At 41.6% G+C, this 21626-nt stretch overlaps 1 protein-coding gene and 2 non-coding genes across 6 annotated transcripts in view; 1 reads left to right on the top strand and 2 right to left on the bottom strand.

The window, feature by feature from the left end:
• Window positions 1-462: 462 nt before the first annotated feature.
• kcnh6a (potassium voltage-gated channel, subfamily H (eag-related), member 6a) overlaps window positions 463-21626 on the bottom strand; it is a 28683-nt gene continuing 7519 nt past the window's right edge. Inside the window, exons 6-16 of one of the 4 annotated variants that reach the window (XM_040120155.1) lie at window positions 20385-20587; window positions 10967-11392; window positions 9648-10065; window positions 8801-9000; window positions 7058-7310; window positions 6110-6303; window positions 5189-5288; window positions 4790-5077; window positions 3601-3784; window positions 2787-2994; window positions 463-2564 (exon numbers count right to left, since the gene is read on the bottom strand). In XM_040120155.1, the coding sequence (XP_039976089.1) occupies window positions 2283-2564; window positions 2787-2994; window positions 3601-3784; window positions 4790-5077; window positions 5189-5288; window positions 6110-6303; window positions 7058-7310; window positions 8801-9000; window positions 9648-10065; window positions 10967-11392; window positions 20385-20587 (2756 nt within the window). In that variant the 3' untranslated portion in view covers window positions 463-2282. Of the gene's footprint in view, window positions 2565-2786; window positions 2995-3600; window positions 3785-4734; window positions 5078-5188; window positions 5289-6109; window positions 6304-7057; window positions 7311-8800; window positions 9001-9647; window positions 10066-10966; window positions 11393-20384; window positions 20588-21626 lie in introns of those variants that run through there. The other 3 variants (XM_040120163.1, XR_005706601.1, XR_005706602.1) reach the window with 3 other exon arrangements.
• On the top strand, window positions 3485-3556 carry trnac-gca. Its single transcript has one exon. It is a non-coding gene; the product is annotated as a tRNA-Cys (tRNA).
• Window positions 8526-8597, bottom strand: trnac-gca. The gene has a single exon. It is a non-coding gene; the product is annotated as a tRNA-Cys (tRNA).

Genomic DNA, 21626 nt, shown 5'->3' with positions numbered 1-21626 from the left:
ATTGTCACAATTACATGGCCTAAAGGTGAACATAAGGAGAACACAGGGGACTCTTGCTGCTGGATCTCCTTCCTCTCCAACTGTGTTTGCGTGTCAGTTCCCAGCGGTTGCTTGCACAGCGTGACATATTGTGTCCCGTGTAGACAAAATGGGCACATTAAATTCTTATTTCTCATTTCCCTGAACCAAAGTTTGAACAAAAGTCAAGACGAATGTTGATCTTCGATGTCCCAGGTTCAGCAGGTTGTGCGTGTGTCCTTACAATGTCATCCTGAGGCGGCTGCTATGATACGAGGGTGTTCTTGGTCAACCGGACTCATCGCTATTAAGTGGCAGTGGCTTCCAGTGGTGGAGGAAGTACTCAGTTCCTCTACTGTAATAAAAGCACCCATACAATAATGCAAAAATACTCCACTACAAGTCCGGCATTCAAAGTCCTACTAAAGTAAAAGTACAGACGAATTATCAGCAAAATGAATTCACTTTTATTGGTGGAGCTAGTTTTACCATACAGTTAGGTAGTTTAGTCCAGTGGTTCCCAACCTACATACTCAAGTGTCGTACTTCAAATTTGTACTTGAGAACAGTAATTGTGTAAATGTACTTTGTTGCTTTGCATCAGTGTGTACAAGTCAGTCCTCCCCTCAACCGTCTTGACAGCGTTATCCAAGGTTGTTGGCTCACCAGCCTTGGCACTCCAGTGGGGCAACTTCAGTAAATAATGCACCGTGTGACGAATGCTAATCTGTCTACCTGCATTAAAAGCAGCCGCATAACACATCACAGCCAATCCCGGTCTAACTCTGCATATCTGTCCCTGAATGCATCCTCGGTCATCCATCAAAGTCCTTCAGTGTCTCCGTTAAGTCCAGCTCCAACTGAATTAGGTTTCTTCTGCACTATATGATTTTACATTTGTTGGCGCAGCTAGCATATCATCGTTACGTTGAGTAAGTACCTCAAACCAGGTCAACATTTGGTCAAATAAACCCAATTTGGAGTCCTAATGTAAGTCTGCAGTGTCTTTAATCTAAAAAAGATAAATAACAGGAATTTGTGCTTCAAGATACATTATATAGAATTCTAACTACTCAAAAAGACATTACATTCACCTCATCTTTGGAACTGTGAAATCGTCTTAACCAAAGGATGCCTTGAGATGACGTCTCTGCATCTGTGTGTGACTGACAGTTACCGTCCGCTACTTTGACCCGCTTTAAGTACCACGGTCTGTCCCATGTGAATCAAGATGACCAGGAGAACAACCACTATAATGTTGGCACTTTCAGAAAAAACCGTGTGACCATGCCACAAAAATAGCTGTCACATTTGAGTTGAGCAGCGCAGATATACAGAAAAAGAAAAAGAGACGGGGGACACCAGGCGTGGCAGTCATGATCAACACAAAACTCTAAGAGCTACATGTAAATGTACATAGAAACTTTGAAGTCTTTCTGCTCTGCGTGACCGTGTACGTTGTAATACCTTCTCATGATCAAATGTCACACATAACAAGCACTTCTGATTCGTGTCAAAATGTCAGAACGTGAAATACGAGATGAAAAATTACGCTTCACTTGCCATCTTGTTCCCAACACTACCTTGAACCTTGACCCACCATCCTTCACAGTGTGCCAGACAGTTATGGTATGCCTTTTGATATTTTTTTCAACATACAGCAAAACAACAGGGAATCTATAACTTTTTACACTCCTAGTTATGACATTTACTTGATGTATGGCTCTTAATGTAGCCGATACATCTCTAATGTTATGAAAATAATTTCAGTCCCAAATAAATGATTAAAGTTTTTCTATACTCTAAATGTGCAATTCTTTTTCGAAGTGAATGCAGATAATTCTTCACACGTGAAACATATTAGTAGTCCTTGACATTTTTTACCTCTCTTCAAGTAAACCTCAGTCAAGGATGCAGTCGACTGCTTGACGCGTGTATATGTTTGTGTGCTTGCTCTCAACTCATGTTTCACAATTTCCCCCCCCAACTGGGCAGGAATGATCTCTTCATTGCACAGGAGCTCGGTAGTGAAGGGCTGCTGGAGCGCGAAACCACAGCAGCCTGTGAGGGCACCGTTGAGTCTGTAAGAAACAGTAGGCACTCTGAGCCCTCAGTGACGTGGAAGGTAACACTTCCCACGCTCTTCAGCAGCATCTGAACAGGACAGAGGAGATTTTAAGGGAGGGAGAAGGAAGTAACAATTTGGGAAACATATGGCCGTCCCGTCCAAAGGACCAGGCTTTTGGGTGGTGGCGAGTGGTATTCTAGCTGCCTGGCAGGACAGGGTCGGAGACGTGCCTCTGGATCTCCTGTATCTCTGTGGAGGTCTCCAGGTGCTCAGGGAGGGAGGGGAAGCGCTGGCTGCCACATGACGGTCCAGGAGGCTCTTGGACCCCTGGCAATTGCGGAGGGGTGAGGTTCACAGAGGGCAGCTGTGGTGGTTCCGCCTCCGGCGACATTGACAGGGTGTCATCTGAGGCCACAGTGAGATGGATCCCGCTGGACAGGGAGTCCTTGGATTTGTGCTTGAAGCCAGAGTCTGGACTCTGGAAAGACACAGAAGGATTAATTCATACAGGACTAGATATATGACACATCATCCCGGCAGCTTTTGTGTTTCCTGAAACAAATTTGTATGACACAATTCAATTGAGGCAAGTCCTGCCATGTTTACACAAAAGTTGGAGGTTCCACGAAGACCCAAAAGGCGATGACTGCAGAGCAGCAAACTTCTGGTAACTATATGCGTGTAAACTCAAACACAACACCTGTAGCAGTGAGGCAGTGCTGTCGATCTGTACTGGCTGGACTGAGGGGACAGTGTGAATCGTGGGTGCCCCTGTGCTGTACAAGGTGGTGGGGTGAGGAGGATGAGGGCTGGGGGACACAGCGCTGTAGGCCGGAGGCACGGGGGCCATCTGCCTCTGGAGGAGCTGCAGGATCACGTTGATATCCGCTGTCATACGGGTCTCCAGCCTGGCAAGGACGAAGGGAGACATCAGCAAATGTGGCCTCAGGAATTTATCTTTATGAGGAGAAAACACTTTAATGCTGGATGGAGCGCTTCATAGTCTTTTTATAGCACGTCATCTGCTCTTTCAAAAATGTCCACTAGGCTTCTCTCTTGCTCTCTTTATAGTATCTCTCTCTCATATACATATAAGCAGACAGGCAGTTGAAAGGAAATACATATGACCAACTGTGCAGATGATTTTTTCTACATTTTTTCAGTCTCACCTATGACCCTTTCTTATCTTTATTTGTCTTTCCCTCGTCCTCTTTCTCCTCCCTATCTCTCATACACATGCAGGTCATGCAATTCACACCACGTAAGCACCCAGCTGGGAGTCGATATACAAATACTGCAGGGCCGGGAGGGAGGAACTCTTATAAGGACACACATGACTTGGAGGTAAACACTATCCATCTAACAATAATAATGAAAGTTTGAGTGTGCACTTGTATCGGGGGTATAGCTCAGTGGTAGAGCATTTGACTGCAGATCAAGAGGTCCCCGGTTCAAATCCGGGTGCCCCCTATTTTATTTTCACTCTCAAATTATCAAACATAAAACCAACTCACCGGTTTAACTGGGATTGCAACAGCTCCAGTCTGGACTCTAGCTCGCTCGGCCGGTCCTCAGCGCATGGCGGTGGGTGGAAACTGGCCCTGACCGATGACGGCCGCCTCTGGCCCTCTGAGAACTGGCTGGCTCTGCGGCCTGGCCAGTAGCCATACAGGCCTGACATGCTGATAGGTGCTGCTGCTGTGCAGAAGGACGACAATCCTCATTTAATTCCTTAAACACTTATTTTCAGTAGTTCAGGAAAATCATGTAATATACTGAACAAGACCACTAAACAGAGTTTTTTCTAGTTTGGGATTTTCTTTTACTAGTTATATTTATACAGTTTTCCATTTTTACTCCAATTTTGCTTTCACTTTTGCAGATGTTACTTTCACTTTTGTTTCTTGGTTCCAGCTCGAGTTCTGCTAGTACTGGTAGGAGTGGGGTTTTACAGGTATAATGACAGAGCAGATATTTTTATCTGTGTAACAGGTATCTTGAAATACAAACTGTAAATCTAAATCCTAGTTACATGTCATAATTTTTAGTACGTTTATCTTAAACTTGCAGCCATTTCAAAACTAACGTGTAAAAATGCACAAATGTACTACCCTTTGCAAAACAATAATAAGTTCTCTTTCCTTTCAGATGAATTTTCAGTGTGGTTTTATTTGAATTAAAGTTTATAACATTGATTTAAACTGAGAGTCTGGACTTGAATTTAAATCCTGTGGCCTTGTCTTCGCACCGAGGTTTGGTGACTCAACTAAAACCCCACCCATCACAAATCAGACTCTACACTTCACAATGATTCAAAGAGGTTAAGGAAAGAGATTCAACTCATGAGAATCTAGATGTTATCACTGCATTAAAAAAGAGGAACCCAGATTTTCAATAAAAATTTTGGAGTAAGTTAAGTTTTCTCTTGTTTCACAAGAGTCCTTCACACATCTGGAAAAAGACGGTGGCATCTCATGTTGCTGTTAGAGTGGAGAAAGCAAAAATGTGTTGGAAAAACTAAGGCCTAGTAAACCTTATTTGGCAAGGAAAGAATCTTAAGTGCACACTCTGTTGGGCAGAGATGGACTTATGATCTGAAGAGTAAGTTGGTGCAAATCTAAAATGATTTAAAGCTCGATTGAGCTTACTGGAGACTGTCCAGACATGACTGATGAAGGGATTGTATGTAGGTTGCCTCTTTACTCGAAAATGGTTGTCCTCCGAGGTCTACGGGCGCTCCCATTCCAGCTGAGGGTCCACTGTGAGGCAGGATGTTGGCTACCGCTGGGGGGTAGTCTCTGGTGTCACCTCCGGGGGGATATAGCTCCCCTTTGCTGAGTCCCATGGGCTTCATCTCCTCATCACTAGACTGTGAACAGATACTGGCGCTGCTGCAGAGGTCTTCCCAGTGGGATCCTGCCGTTGTGCCCCGGTGGTGGTTTGCCATTGGACAGGACTGATCAGGGTAAGAGTCCTCACGGTCCATCCCATCTGTACAGACAGAGTCACAGGACAGCCATAAAAAGGAAAATATAGAGAAAAGGCATCCAACAGAAACATATGGAAATGTGTTAACCTACTTAAGCCCTGCCCCTCACTCACCTGGCCGGTTTCGACGCCGCAGGGAGCTTCTCCGATGCGTTGTCCGGCGATAGCCGCATTCAGAGTCCCTGCTCGGGGTTGGCTGGTTTATTCTATCTACCTGATACATATCAGCTTCAGTAATTCAAAAATACACGCCAGATCTCATGCTTAAAGTAAATATCCATTCTTGAACAGATGTGCGCAATTATGTATCATAAATTTATAACGTTTTCTTTGATGCCACGGCTTTTTTCTAGAATTTCTACAAATGTCACTCAAACAGGACGGAATACTGTATTTCGCTGAAATGATTTCACTGGTGGATTAATCCACATTTGCCCTAGTATTTAGGGCATGAATACAGAATATTACTAAACTTATACTTTAAAGTTGGTATAATGGTGAGATTTAGCGTAGGAAAACAGATGAAATAGCCTAAGGAGTATGTTTAGGTTGTAATATTTTGGATTTCATCCCTTGAAAGTGCCCTGTAGAGTTTGTGAGTTTTGGTGTGTGCATCAGTGCCTAGCGACAGTTTATAGGTAGCTATGTACTAGTATAGGAGCAGAGGAAAAAGAGTGTTAGTTGATCTGAAAAATACAGCTTTCAAAACAATTTAAAACAGGCCTTACAAATGACTTATGAGTCAGGAAATACAATGACATGAATTCGGTGTGTTTTAAGGCCTAAGGGACACACACAGTAGGTTTTAGTGAGAAGTTTTGAATGTATAGAAAAAATATACAGAATGTACCTATTTAAATTGTCTTCATTCATAACTTCGTAAAGAATTTTCCATTCATACATTTTGTGAGATAACTGGTTAAAGCAGTTTTTCTTAGGCCTTAAGACAAACTAACACAGATTATGAAAAATGGAATAACCATTACGATGATGTTACAAATATAGTGTGTAAAACCGCCCTCTGGTAGCACTTACATCTCTCAGGTTGAAAGTGATCTCCAAGTTGCCCCAGAACATGTCAGAAAAGTCGGGATACATGTCCAACACTTCCAGAAGGTCGTCTCTCAGGATCTTGTGAAGGTCGCAGTAGGTCAAGGCCCTGACGTCAGAGCTGGACTTCCCCGGTCTTCCATACAGACTGATGGGTTCGCCAAAGATGTCATTCTTTCCTAAAAAATACGCAGGAAAAAAGAGAGAGAATAATGAGAAAAGTTAATCGATAGATTTTAGACAAGGTGAGTAAGCCGCTGCAAGTAATAGTTTACCAACAGCCCTTTGATGGATGAATATCCTCCAAAACAAATTAAAAACAAAGCACCACAGCGACACTGATCCTCAACAGCACTGCAACTCATTGCACATTAATGGTTCCCTCAAACACAGCTGAAAAAAAAAGAAAAAGAAATGACCTATGCAGGCTGGATCTGAGTGCGGGTTCTATTGATGATCAATGCCACTGTGGAATGGAAGTGGAGCTGTGCCCAAACACCTCTGGCAACACGACACACAGAGAACTGGTGTGTATGTGTGTTGTGCGATGTAAAGGGCCGTGTGAGTTGTGGCTGTGGGCTTGTGGGGAAGAGGCGAGAGGATGGCAGAAAAACCAGTCAGAAAAATGTACAAAAGAAAAGTCACAAAATGTCAGTCAAACGTTGCAATTTTAGTTGTAGCCATTTAGCAAAAGCACAGAAACTTTTAGTGGTGTCAGATTCACAAATGGAAAAATTGACCTCCTTTTCTGTATTTTTAAGTTTTTCATGGTTATTTCCAATGGGTGTTAGTCATTATTACTGAATTTTTTCTATAAACTATATGTTGATTGATCAAATAACTGTAATTGATAATAAATATAAACACTGATCTGTATCCACAGTGGAACAGAAGGCAAAGTAAACATGGCCTCCACCGTGGCTTGTAGCTCACCCAGTATGGCCACCACCACGTCGTCCCTGAGGATCTCTATAGAGCCTCTGGAAATGAAGTAGAGGGCGGTGAGAATGTCCCCACTGTGGACCAAAGTGTCGCCCGGCGGAGCATGGGTGGTCCTGAATCGTATGGCCAAAGCCCGTAGGCAGCCTTTGTTGGCACCTCGAAAGGCTTTGCAGTTATGCAGCAAGCTGCGGTTCAAATGGAGGCAGATGTCAGCCTGCAGACACTCGGGGAAACCCTTTAGGACCTGCAAGGCAACAGAGGGTCGAAATCAAACACATAATAGATTTTCAAAGGATAAAATCAATGGATTTTACTGGAATTATTTCCATAATGTCAGTTTAAATAATTCTCCATTTTATTTTTCCTTCATTGTGCACCTATTTGTTCCATAGCTTCAAAACCAGGTGATCTAAAGACGGAAAATGCAAAATAAAACTGAAAGGTCCATAAAAAAGGAGCTAAGGGGTGAGAGAAGGAGAGCTATTTGTCAGACTGATTCAGGTGGGGCACAAAGGACTGTCGCTCCAAGTGATTATCTATTCTCACATTGAATTGGCAGGCGCTAATGCTGCTCTATGGCTACGTCATGCTCCAGAGCTGTTAGGAGCCCAAGCCCAAGCAGTGATGTGACGCACATCATCACTAAAAAGTGGGTCTCCTAATGTAGCAACCTCAGTGGAAACACTTTGTATGTTTAAATAAAAGGAGGGCACTCAGGCTCGAACTGGGGGACCTGCAGTCAAACGCTCTGCCACTCTACTGAACATAAGGCCGTTGATGTTTTATTCAGTCTTCAGAATAGTGTGTATGAATCCAAAAAAATCAGTTTCACGGTGGAAAAGAAAGCTGAATGTTATAGAGGTTTTGCTGAGAGGAAAAGATTTAAAAAAATATTTCTTGTTATTAAATCATATTCTTTTTCTACTGGCACTCAGAAAACCTGGATTTATTTTCATTTGAGTAGATACGGTCACATGAAATTTCACTGAGGGGAAACTGGGTCATTGCGGCAGCAGAACAAGGCAAACAACCCGTGTAGGTCAAACACAAAGAAACTAACACAAACTATCAAAGATAAGGCTTAAAATGATAACAACAATGGGAAACATAAACCAAATGAGAGCAAACATTGTATTACATGCTGGAATACGACTCAGTATAATTTATTTTTTCCACATTAATTCAATGAGATCTTTTTCGGATAGCACAACAAATGCACATATAATCAAGCAGCACTTACGTTGATCATGAATGAACAAATCCGTAGATGTTTGCACGTTATAAGTGCGCAGTGCCAATAGAGACAGGTTGTTTGGAAATGTGCATTGCATAAAAAAACGAGAATTTTTCGCAGAAATCAAATGTGCATTGTCAGCTCTTCTCAACATTTGTTCTAGCTGAGTGGCTGGTATAGCAGTTGTGGTTTAGGATTATGTTGACAAAAGTTATCGGTCAGGATAGGGGGCACCCAGATTTGAACTAGGGACCTCTTGATCTGCAGTCAAATGCTCTACCACTGAGCTATACCCCCTCAGGAACTGCCTACTTGAGAACCAAAAGAGTCCTTTGCAATTGAAAGTTTTTGTGTTAAAGAATACAGCAAAAACTAAATCTTTCCAAACTGTCTATACATCTGTTTTCCAACCAAACAAAGTCTTTCTAGCCATTAGCCACAGCCCAAACACAGAGATCTTGCCTCCTGTGAACTAGTGTGCAAATTTCCTCATGACTCACAGCGTTCATGTCGATGCCGTTGGTGTAGGACCAGGCATGTTGGAAGTACTCCTCCAGCCTCTGTCTCAGGCCTCCTGGGATCTGGTGGAAACGTATGAATTCTTTGACCCGCAGCATCTGGGTGTGGTAGCGGGCCGTGCCCGAGTACAGTCTCTGAATAATGGCTGACACGTTACCGAAGATGCTGGCATACATCAGAGCTGCACGGGACACAGGACAAAAATCCGCACGTTAAGGCTGTTAAAAATTGTAGGATGAGTTCAGACCATGTCACACTTCTTTAGACTGATAAGTCAATTGGGCGATGTGTGAGAGCAGTATAACCGATACTGGATGGTTATGTTATCATTATCATCGTCACTGAACAAAGCTGCATGAAAGTCTCGGAGACCTGCCATATTTTTTGAATGTTTTTTAAATTAATCTTAAACTGTCTAATAATGTTTTCACACATGAATTCCTCATTTTATGATAACGCCTATAATCAAATTGAATATGATCATAAACATACGAGAAATTCATTTGTTTTAGCGTCCCATGCTTTTCAACCATAGCAAAATATAAGTCCAGGGGAAACACAGAATGTTTGTATTTTTTAGCATGAAAACATCAGAAATGTTATAAATATCTGAATATTGCCATGAAATATCGGTCATAAGCTGTTCCATCACAATCAGGATTCAAAAATTTAGTGACCAAGGTTTTCACACTCTGATTTTGTCTCCCTTTTACAGGCAAACATTTACATTAAACTATACCCGCTTTAAAACTGAAGGTATTTTATTTGTTCTGGAGAGTGCTCACCCTAAAAGGATTCAGATTTCAGACTCACTCCCACTCTACTCACAGCCAATGAGCATGACGCAGATGGAGAAGATCTTCTCTGGGTTGGTGTTGGGTGAGACGTTCCCAAAGCCCACACTGGTCAGGCTGCTGAAGGTGAAGTACAGAGCTGTAACATACTTGTCCTTGATGGACGGGCCGGAGGTTGCGTCACTGTCATTGTAGTGTTTACCAATCTGGTCGGCCAGGTTGTCCAGCCAGCCAATCTTCATGCCTCCGATGTGTGCAGAGCCGGTGCGCTCCACATTGCCGATGGCGTACCAGATGCAGGCCAGCCAATGAGCGATCAGGGCAAAGGTGCACATGAGAAGGAAGAGGACGGCAGCTCCGTATTCTGAATAACGGTCCAACTTCCTGGCCACTCGCACCAACCGCAGCAGTCTGGCTGTCTTCAGTAATCCAATCAGAGTAGTTGTCTGAGGCTGGTGGAGAGAGAGCAGACTTCATATTAGTGGCAGCCAGTATTAGTAAGCTTTCATTCCACTGTAAAAAATGTTCAAACCAGTGACATAGTCCCTTAATCATAGTCCTGGACTAATATTTTGCTTCGACATATATAGGTATATTAATACTTAAATACAAGGTCCTAGGATGCAGGATATTAATAATCAAAATACAAGAGGACCCATCAAATTATTGGTCAATAAAGCAAATATGTTAAAAAAAAGAAAAAAAAAAGTCATGTTAGGTAGCGAGAGATGACAGGCTAAGAGAGACGTGTAGCGAAAAGTTTTGAAAATGCAGGGACAAGTGCTGCATTCAAATTTACCTTTAAACTTTATTATACTGGTTTCCAGCAAGTTGCCTCATTTCGTAACACTGAAAATGCCCATTAAGCTATAATAACATTGCGGCAATGTTTATTTCCACACGCCTGATGTGCACAACCTGCGCTGTTTGCAAACGGGAAATCTGTCTATCTAGCATGCATCTTAAACACTTCACCCACAAGATGCAGTTGCCTTGTTATTTCAAGATAAAACCATGATGGGTTTATGATTCAACAACTTCATACCCCATCAGTCTAAGACTTTAGGAGTTGAGGTGGGACCTCTTCTTAGTCTATGCTCTGTAGTGATGCCCATTTGGACATGTTGTAGCAGGAAAAACACAGGTGTAACTAATAACATGAAAAATGGCTGTATTCCATTTATCTGGCTCACTGGCATGATCTACAGGGATACTTAAATGGAGCTGAACTTAACTTTGTTCTCCGACCTTTTGTCTGCCTTGAAAAAAGCGAAACAAACACTGGGTGAAGCAGAATTAATGTATCAGTACTGTGAGGCTGCTGACCATCCGCCGTCTCCCCTTCTTTCTCACCTCCTCTGACCCAGAGCGGAATATGAGCAGATCGAAGGGGATGGCAGCCACGATGTCGATGAGGAACCAGCCCTTGAAGTAGTGCTGCGCAATGCGCCCCGGGTGGCTGACCACCTCGTCGTTCTCGTTGACGTAAGTGGTCCTGAAGTTGATGAGGATGTCCACGATGAACATGACGTCCACCACCAGGTCCACCACGTTGAGCGGGTTGCAGGTGTAGCCGCACGTTCTCCTCCGCTGTTCCTCCATCTCGTTGAGAAGGAAGGCGGCCGAGTATGGCGTGAAGATGGCGGTGTAGATGACCAGCAGCAGGATGACCCAATCCCATACTGCTTTGAAGGGGCTGTAGTGAAGGATGGTCCATTTGTGAATGCGTGGGGCCTGGAGCTTGTACTCTGGCAGCACGTCAGCGCCAAGGGACAACACCTGAGGCCATAGGGAAGGGATGGAGAAGATGTTATCAATAATGAGGGGAGGGCAGTGGGAACCATAACTATAGAGTGTGCTGTATGGGGCCAGAGCTGACCAGTTACTTTATGAAGCCTATACTTCAAACAGGGGTTTGAGGGGGGGGGCCCGTCCATTCATTGATTTATCTGTTAAGAGATGAGCACAAGGAAAATGCACAGTGCTTACACTTTAGCAAACACTGTAATGTGGGAGAGCAGGTTACTAACATTATCCGAAAGAATAAGAAAGTTATGAGAGTTTAAGTAATTGGCCTGTAGACCAATAACTTTTAATTATCATTATCATTTAAATATCACTAACTAAATATAGCTTTAAATGGTCGGGTTTATTTTTTAGGAGTTTAAACTTTTCAGCAGGTTTACTTTTTCAGATGAGGTTTAGTATCCAGGACCTGCACCATAATTCACCCTCCTCTTTCACTTTGTGAGTAAACAGCACACACTATTTAGACTGTAAATATTGTTTTGAATAAAGTCACAGGTAAACAGAGTTGTTGCTATTTTGTGTTTAATAAATCTCCTACACCAAACAACAGCCAAACCTCATTAGAGCAGCTCTAGTTCTATTTCTTATTTCTTCATTTCTGAAATAATGGCAGTGGCTTAGTACAACTTCATATCCACAGAACTGTATATCAAAGCAGACTGCCTTAGTGTTTTTGTTGACCAACTCTGCTGACGTTTGGGGGGAAAAGGACGGTGTTACAGGGACATTTGTCATGTTGATATGTTGTTAATGCAAACTCAACACTTGTTGCAGCTGCTTCATAACAAAAGCCTTCCAGCAAAGACGTTTTGAGCTGCAGAAAGCAGGAAATGTAGAGTTACTGTCACCAGCAGTAGCTTGCGTTGGGTTAGTTCGGAGGCCGGCCCTGATCGGTGGATGAGTAAAGCTTCACATGTGAATATTTCCCTTTTCATGCAAAGCTAAAAAAGTGAAAACACCCAGGCTAAACCAAACCAGGCACTAAAATCGAAAATGTCGTTCTCAAAAAAAACACGTCTATCAGTTAACTTGAAGTGAGGAAACCAAAATATCTTGATTAAATCCAGAATATTCACAGATTAAAAGAGCAATTAATTTGAGCAGGGTAAATGTGTATGCATAAATCAGTGGCTGCTACACACACTATATATTACTGCTTGCGCCTTCACACTGTGCCCCATATGTCACAGCCAATCAGACCTCAATATATAACATTCTGCGCCTAAGGGAACATATCAACCTCCTCAAAAAGAGTCTCACCAAGTTTGGCAGGAGAAAATGTCACAGCCCTTTAACGACAACATGTCCACACACTGCAAAATTTTAAGTGTAGCAAAAAGAACAGAAACAGCTCTGGCCTTTAGTGAAGCAAAAAGCAGGCAGTGTAACTGCCACCACTAATTTCATTAACAGGCAGGCCAACACATGACAATAAGATATCAGTGACTTTGTCAGAAAAGGGATGAGTATTAAAATCCCACTGACCGGTAAGATAAATACAGCCTCCATGTCCAGCTTCTCATCCGGGTGTCGACCGCAGCAGCAGAGGAGGAGGAGGCTCCTCCAAACCCTCTGCAGCCCTACCTGCCTGCTGTGCAGCGGCCATCTCCTCTCCTGCATCACTTTCTTGCAGAAAAACCATACTTATATGGAAAACTTCAAACCCAGCTCTAAAAGAGTCCCTGCGTATATGTGTCCTCTCTCCACAGGCACTTCACTAAGTGAAAGCCCTAACTGTTCTTTTTAAAAGAGTCCACTGCAGCCTCACCTGCCTGTGCCTCACCATGTGATCCCTATTTAATCGAGACCATGTGACCCCCTCCTGCCGTTGTTCTGGTCAATTGTGGACCAGAATAAGTGCTGTCATTGATTGCAAGCCATGCAGAGGAATGATTTTAGTTCATTCTTGTCAACTGCAAGGTGTGGTTGTTACAACAGTCATTTCTAGTGTGAAAATGCTCCCCTCTGACAGATTGTATGTTTCTGATGCCCCATTGCTGACATCCATATCTACACTAACTAACCAGCCCATGTGCGTCGTTGTCCTTCCATCTTCTCAAAAACACTCCAGTGGTCAGTCCCTCATTTGCATTTTGCATAATCATGGTCATAGTCACCATGATAAAAGAAGCCGGACTTGTATGAGTGGCTGCAGTGGCTTTACAGCCAAACACTCTGATAAACTCACACAGGAACCACAAGTTAAGCTTTTTCTTTCCACTTTCCCAGCTAAGATGAAAACAGTTGCCAGAAATAGTCAAAGTTGCTTCTTATGGACAATGTGCTTCATTAAGAATGCTAAACGTGTACTTGGCCATATTTGGGAAAAACAAAAACAAAACAAAAAAAAAGAAAGAAAGAAAGAGAAAAAAACCGGAGGAAACAAAGTTAGAGCTTTTCCATTATGGCATGCAATGTCCTTTAATGACAGAGGGATGTTGGCCTCTGCTCTTGCTGTAAAACTCTGTTTTCATGAAAAATAGACAGTGTACAGTGTTTGGAAATGGGGTCAAGGTGGAAAACCATGCAGGATTTATTGAATTCTTCTACCACAACAATCCATAGCTCTCTTTTTTTTGTATCAGCAACTGTCCATAGCAGCTGAACAGATGCAAAAGTCAACACACTAATGAGAATGTAAACAGATGAGCAAAGGTTCACTCATCCAAGAAATGTTAAGGTATTGATGTTGTCCACAGCTCTGTTTCATAATGACGACCAGAGAACAACTGCCACCACTAATTTGCACGCAACAGCTCTCTTTCGCTACTCTGACTTTATAATTATGGAAGGAAGACTTCACTCTTAATACATTTTCGTATTTATTAGATTCAAATGAGTGGAGATGTGAAGTACAAGGGAAGCTTAGAGACTGAAACCCAAATAAGTCATGAAAGCCAGTGTGAAATACATAAAATTGCTGTGGTGAACTACCTCCGGGACATTAGAAGCAGATAGTACCGCTTGAATAATAAATATTCACAGTCATAAAAACACAGACATGATTATGGATATTAGTTTACCTGCTATGAAAATAAATAAATCCTACTTTTACCCTCACTTATAAAAATAGTCACATTGCAAAGTGCAAAGCCTTTCCCATGTAACTAGTTTCTGTAAGTTGTCTTTGTTTTTCCCTGTATATTCGATCTACAGAGGATTAGTGAACACAAAATCAAACTTTCAGCCAGTGCATCCTTATCCTGTCTCATTCTCCTCTACACATAAACACAACCTCTATTTCTGTAACAGCATCAGCAAAGCTAGAACAGGAGCAGCTCAAATGCAAAATGCTAGGAGAGCAAAATCAGCTGAAGCTGCTGTACACAAAGTTTGGGACGAGTTTCCATAAACATGACCTTGTAAGGTGACATGGCATCAGCTTTACCTGGATATAGCTAATGTTGCTCACCTGTGGAGCTACAGCAAGCAAGCAGGAAGGGTTAGGTGGAGGATGGAGACAGAAACGGTGAAGAAAAACAGGAAAGGGGACAACAGTGGCACACAAACAGGGAAGTGGGGCTGAAAAATTTGAGTTTGAAGAGAGTTTGAAGCGGACACAAGGGAACGTGAGAGACCCAGTAAGGCTGAAACACTCACAGGCTGAAGTTTCTGCTTGAAGCTCATGCTGAAGCGCACCACAGGGTAAACAACAGGAGAAGACCAAGACTACGAGAGAGAGAGAGAGGGGGAGAAGGCAACCTCTGTCCATCCGTCTGTATCTCCCTCCCTCCTGCTCCCTCACTCATCCTCCCTGCCTGTAGCCCAGCCCTCTGTGGGATCCTCTTTCAAACACAATGATGATCCAGTGGCTGTATGAATGACAGCATCCCACACCTCCACTGGTACTCCACAAGCAATTACCCTACAACCAGGTCTATCTATTTTGTGTTAACTACCTTCTCTGAGTCCATAAATTAGTGTCTAAATGCTGACTTAGACAGATGTATTTAAATTCATATGATGTTGTTTCCTAAATCACGTGATGTTGTGAGGGATACTCAAAGTCATTGTGGATCGTCTCAAAGAGAGACAGATGAAATATATATTATACTTTTTTGTCAAACTTTTTTTTTTTTAAACTATGGATGTAATATTTTAGCACTATCATGCATGTTTTGGATTTTTTTTAAAAGTCACATGACAAATTGTTTCTCAGTTTATTTTGATGGACTTCTACTGTCTCGAACAAACCCGTTGTTGTTTGTCACAATTAAACATTTTTTAGAGGGACAGAAGCTCTAGAATAAAGACTTTCAGCAAATCTCTAATGAGTATGTTATAGTTTTTTAATATGAACCTGCTTAACTCATACACTTCAAATGTGCACACATAGTGTAAGTGGAGACAAATACTGAATATCAACTTGTAAAAGCAAAATCCCAGTCAATTCAAACTACATCCAGATTTCTCTGTGTTCTCCTGTTGTAAGCTCATTCAAAGCCAGGGGGCACCACATAAACACACTTCTGCTTTCATTAAACACGACACATTACTAGTTACTGGTCAATCACACTGTGTGCTTCATGTTATGCAGACAAATCAATACGAACCAAGATCAATGACAACCCTCATTTCCCTTTTTGTAAGGTGCCAATCGAAATCCAATTAAAAACAGCAGGATAACAAAAATTTATATTGTATAATGGAACACAACCTAAAGATAAGGCAACATATGTTCAAAGATTTAGCTACAAGTCAACGGCATGATAATTCTTTAGATAAAAATGCACTCGGTATGGTAATTGATCACCTGCTCCCACATGGCAGCAGCAACGATTAATGTGACCTAAAACCTGACCTGTCGGGCCTGACATTCATCTAGGACCCCACGACTATGATACCACTGCGAGTCGATTCAAGCTGCTTCAACAGGGCAAAAACTAAGACTGGCACCAGTACCAAGACGGCTGGGAGGGACTGTGATTTAGAGGGCAGTTGGAGGGTTGACAGATGCAAAGAGAGCATGCCTACTGCCCTCCACTTCCATTAGCCCCAGAGGCCAAGGTCACAGGCAGCGTCAAGCCAACGAGCGCCGCTCAATAGCCACACGGCTGCTGGCCTTTTTACTTGCTTTCATAACTACATCTCATTAGACCACCTCTCCAATCCCACAGTTAGCTTCACAGACAGTCCGTGATCCCCACACACAACAACGCAGTCTCCATATGCATCCTCACACACTCAACTGAGTCCTTCTCTGTCCTGCCTAGCTACCATCTATACTAACATTACATACAGCAGACACAACACTACTTCAGCCTATAAATAAAACACCCTCATAACTGACACACAGAAATATCAATGGCATTTCTGTTTTGGTACCTCCCTACTAAATAACAATATGGATTTAAACTCTTGTCAGCTAAAATTAAAGTTTAAAATTTTAGCATGTGTTTCTGAGGAAAAGTAAATCTGTGCACATGGACGAGCAGATACAACCACCACAACAAAAACTTAAAGACCCCCTCCACTCAAAAATGTGTTGTGCGTACTGTTACTTAACTTGGATGTCTGAGCTTCACTGGGCAGAATGATTTATTTGCAGAGTATGAAACTAAAAGGCTTAAATCTGAGTTTTAGACGTGTACGAGCAGGATTTCATGGGATCACAACTGGTTTGGAGCTAGTCGTGGTCCGACATGTAACTTACACATGTGTGATGTGGAATCTTGAATCCTCCAGTACACAGACACTGAGCACTGACTTTACAGTGAAGTAGGAGATATCTTGAGTCCAGTCGGTGAAGTTTCGAAATGAACAATATTTTGGTTATTCATAGATTCTGGATTTTTCAATGAGGAAGAAGGAGTAGTTAGCTTTTTTCTGTAGAAAAACCATATCAGACACAGATTGTTATTCAGAACAGAGTATTTTATATGTCCTAACACTTGTCTGGAGGGGATGTTTATAACTTCCTATAACTCGATTTACATAACACACCACACTAAATTAAAAAAGAATCCTCTGTCTAGTATTGTGCTTTCCATCAAACTAGATAAAATATCTGCAAAAGTAGTCAGATGAACCCACTTGTTTTTCACCTATTTGAATCAAGAAACATATCATGAAATGAGGGAGATTCATGAGTTGCCAATACTTAGTTCATTTGTACGACATACAACAGCTATTGAAACAAGTGGATTGGCGCTGGAAACAAGTAAAAATATCTCAGCCCTTTGTGTTTACTAAAAACATGATTTAAAGACTCAAAGTTCTTTTTAAGTTGACCTGAGAAAGACTGTGTATGTCTGTCAACAGGGGACATGCTGTACCAGAGACAGATGGCTGCACTAGCCCCACTCTACCTTCCAACAGAAACATAACAAAAAGTTAGACAAACCCTACTACGCAGCAGAAAAACACTCTAACACAGAGGAACGCTCACTTTTGATACAAATTTGTACATGATGTCAGCAGAGTCAGGATAACAAGTTAAATGTTCTGCCAGACCTTTCAGGAGGCCTTCTGTTCGTCCAGCCAGTTTCAGTTTTTTTCAGGGCCACGGAAGCCCCGCTGCTTCCACATTGTACACTGAGTCACAGCCGACTGCCTCTACCATTCTCCCTCCTGGTGTGAAGAAGCGGGATCTCACCACCACCACCAAGGCAACAACATTCAGTCACACAGCAGTCACATAAGGTAATGGTATTGTTCTAATAGCATGAAAATACAGACACCATTAGTAATAAACAGCTGCGTTAAACTATACAAGACTAGGACTAAAATCCGAAACTAGATAGCACTCAGGGAACTCATATCTACAACAAATGTGTCTAAATTCGTGATTTAAATAAGAGAAAATGTTTTTAAAAGTTTTTTTCTGCGTTCAAATATGCATTGTGATAGACAATTGTGCTGACTACCTGATAGAAGCTATGATTTTTGTAGGATACCAATATCCTGTCTAGACGTTTTAGGGATTTGCATAATGATGAATTGTGCTAAATTTGTGTTCTGTCCATTTAAATGCCTGCAGGCAGACCTAATGGGGTTGAAGTGCTATCACGTTTTGCAGGATCCCTTGGAGTTAATGTGTAGCTAAATTTGGTTGTATTTGCACAGTGTGTCCAAAAGTTGTTGCAGTTTATGTCATGTAGGTCACACCGCAATCAATCAATCAATGGAAAAATTGTATTAAATACAAAAAAACATACAAAAACAATTTGGGGGACGATGCAAATATATTATATGCAAAGTTGGGAAAATGTGATGGCCTATACTTATAGATCTTTTTTGAACCAAGTAATATAAAGAAATATAGATTTGCTTCTACACCACAGCGTTCAAGAACTTGTTCAAAGGATCTGGTTTACTGGGTTATCTGGATTACTTTGCTGAGTAAAACCTGGATCAAGTCTCCTTTAATTCATTCCATGTTTTTAATTTAAAGTTTCTGAGATATCCAGCGAAATAACAAATCAACAGCCAAACAAACAGATAGAACGGGCCAAAAACACAACCTCTTTGGCTCAGGTTGGTTGGAAAGAGTCCACCAGCCTCTGTGGAAGCCCCACAGATAAACTGGGTTAATGTGATGCACTGTGGGAGCCCCACAGTGATTGACTGCCACCACTATCCTGGACCAAACAGGCCGTTCCATGACATTTTGGTTGTGAGTGTTTGTGTGTGGGTTTGATTAGATGTGTAATTTAAATAAATGTATTCAGTCAAGTAATATGCCATTACTATATTATAGAATATTCCCTATTTCTATGACTTTCTACTTTTTCTCCACAAAATTTCAGAGGTAATTAACGTGGTTAGTACTCAAAGGCATTTATTGAACAGCTTCAGTTAAGAGTTATTTTGAAAATTAAGATTTAATATTCCACCTAAGATAAGCTCATAAAATATGTAAAATCTTGAAAAAGAGACTCTCCAAGATGCCACCTTTTTAGGGACTCGGGAAAACCACTGACATCAGACAGTAACAAAAGGGTTTTTAGAGAATTTCCTCATAATGCAGAGGATTGAGCAGTGAGCAATATTTCAACTGCTCTGAAAGAAGGAAAAATCTCAAAACTAATCGTTATTATTTCGTTTTCTCCGATTTTCAGGATCTAAGTCTGGACCGGGGACCATTCTTCACAGTACTTTTACTTTTAATATGTATACTTACTTAATTTTACTCAAGTCAAATTTTAAAAGCAGAAACTTCACTTGTACTGCAGAATTTTGCCACTGTGGTTCTTCTTCCACCACTGTGTGTGAGAAAACGGTGTGCCAAAATGTGCAGAGAGACACCATGGTGTGATGACAGGTGGCTAATGAGCTTGTTCTGTTGCTGGTGCCATAGATGTCACACCTCAGGTGTGGCTATTCTTCCATACTTTCACCCTGTGACTGCAGAAGTCTTTCAGCATTTTCAGTGAACCAGGAGCAAATGCCATTAATAGACATCTTTGTCTGAGCTATCTGTGTGCACAGACAATGTTTGGATGTGACAGTGACAACTGCAATAATGGCCAACAGCATGAACGCATCAAACAGGATGACAGAGATTGGAACATGATATGATTGATGCCGTTTTCCCAATCAGCAGTATGACAAAGCGACCAAAAACAGCCAGCAGGCAAAGCTATTGTGTATCTTTGATACAGTACCATAGCCTCTAAATAGGAAGTTATGCAAAAACATTAAGCCCACAAAATTCCATCTGTCCATTACAAAATCCTTAAACTGCATTATCTTGAAAGAAGCAAAATATAAGTACAAATCTGGCTGAGCCAATTTTGCCAAAATTTTCCAAGAAAAATCAAAATTGATACCAGATGATCTCTTGAATGACATCTTAAATTTTTAAATCGAAAAAAGTTTTAAGTAATCAACACTAAGGAATACCAAAGTTAGGACCTGTTTAGCTGCAATCACAGAATGACTGACCAGACGCAAAGAAAGAAAGAAAAAAGGGATTCATTATCTCTCTTTTTTTACTGAGAGGATAAAGGACTTGTCTTACCTGTGTGACCTGAGTGACCTTCTCGGTGACGTTCTGGGTGCGGTCTTTTATCTTGCTGGGTGCGATGATTTCAATCTCTGTGGGCGAAGGAGGTCTCATCCGATCTGAGCCGAAAGTGAGGGTAACCTGAGGGATGCGGCCGATGGTCCTATGTCTCATCAAATCCGAGTCCGATGTGGAGTTCAGAGCGCTGGGCTTCAAATCTGCAGCAGAGGGAAGCAATCAAAAGTGGAGAGATCAATAAAAGTTCTGAACGGTAGTGTGATGTGAAGAAAGAAACAAGAACGGAATAAATATTACTACCTCAAAATTAATCTGAATGATAATGTGATTTTTTTTTTAAAAACTCCCGATCAGTGTGTCCAGGCTGGAAGGTCAAATCATGACGATATTTTAAAACAAATATGAACTACAGTAAATTCTTTGTTTTTTTTTTGTGTATTTTTGTTTTATTTCTTGCCCTCAAAGACACAGATGGACATACAAATATGGTGAAAATTAAAGAAAATGTGAAAGACAGGGTGAGTCTAGAGTACGATTAGAACCTGTATCCTGTATAAAAATTGTAGTTTCCTCACAAAATATTTCCCCTGAGAGAAGAGTTCAATGACGAGCAAGTTCAACACAAATGGACTACAAACCCTAACACACAGGCCTAAACAAGCGCACACATGCACTGACAGAGGGATTGATAAATTGGTCTCGGGTGGAACAACCATCAGGCGGCTGCACGTGCTCAGAGTGATGCTCTGCCTGTTATTAGTGTCAGATAAAAGATCCGAGAGCTATGACCTGTAGCTTTCTGCCCTTTCGTGTCTGGCAGAACAGTTAATATTCTTTGAGTGAATCGTGGTGAGAATTCTGTTATTAGCTGCTTGTAGTTTTTATTGCTTTTAGATCATTTACTCCACATCTGATTTTTCAATAGTACATCCTCGTCATGGGAAACACTTGTTTTGACTGGCTAGCTGGTGTCGGTTAGGCTCATATGAAAGGACAACAAACAACATACAGCAAATGACAATTTCAATAAACCCTATTTCTTCCCCTTGGTAAGTAGCCATGGTATTATTATAATGATAATGTTCGCTGCGGTGTCCTACTATAGAAAAATAATGGACTCAGTGTACAATATTTTATTAATATGATGAAAATTTGCATTGTGAATATATTTTGGGTTCTTGTAGAGACAATACAATCAATCAATCAGTGATAACCTAATATACTAGTAATTCTACATTT

Source organism: Xiphias gladius, chromosome 3 (assembly GCF_016859285.1).
Source record: "Xiphias gladius isolate SHS-SW01 ecotype Sanya breed wild chromosome 3, ASM1685928v1, whole genome shotgun sequence".
NCBI classification, from domain to species: domain Eukaryota; kingdom Metazoa; phylum Chordata; class Actinopteri; order Istiophoriformes; family Xiphiidae; genus Xiphias; species Xiphias gladius.
The sequence above is the reverse complement of the archived record's forward strand: the minus strand, read 5'-3'. Positions and strand labels throughout refer to the sequence as shown.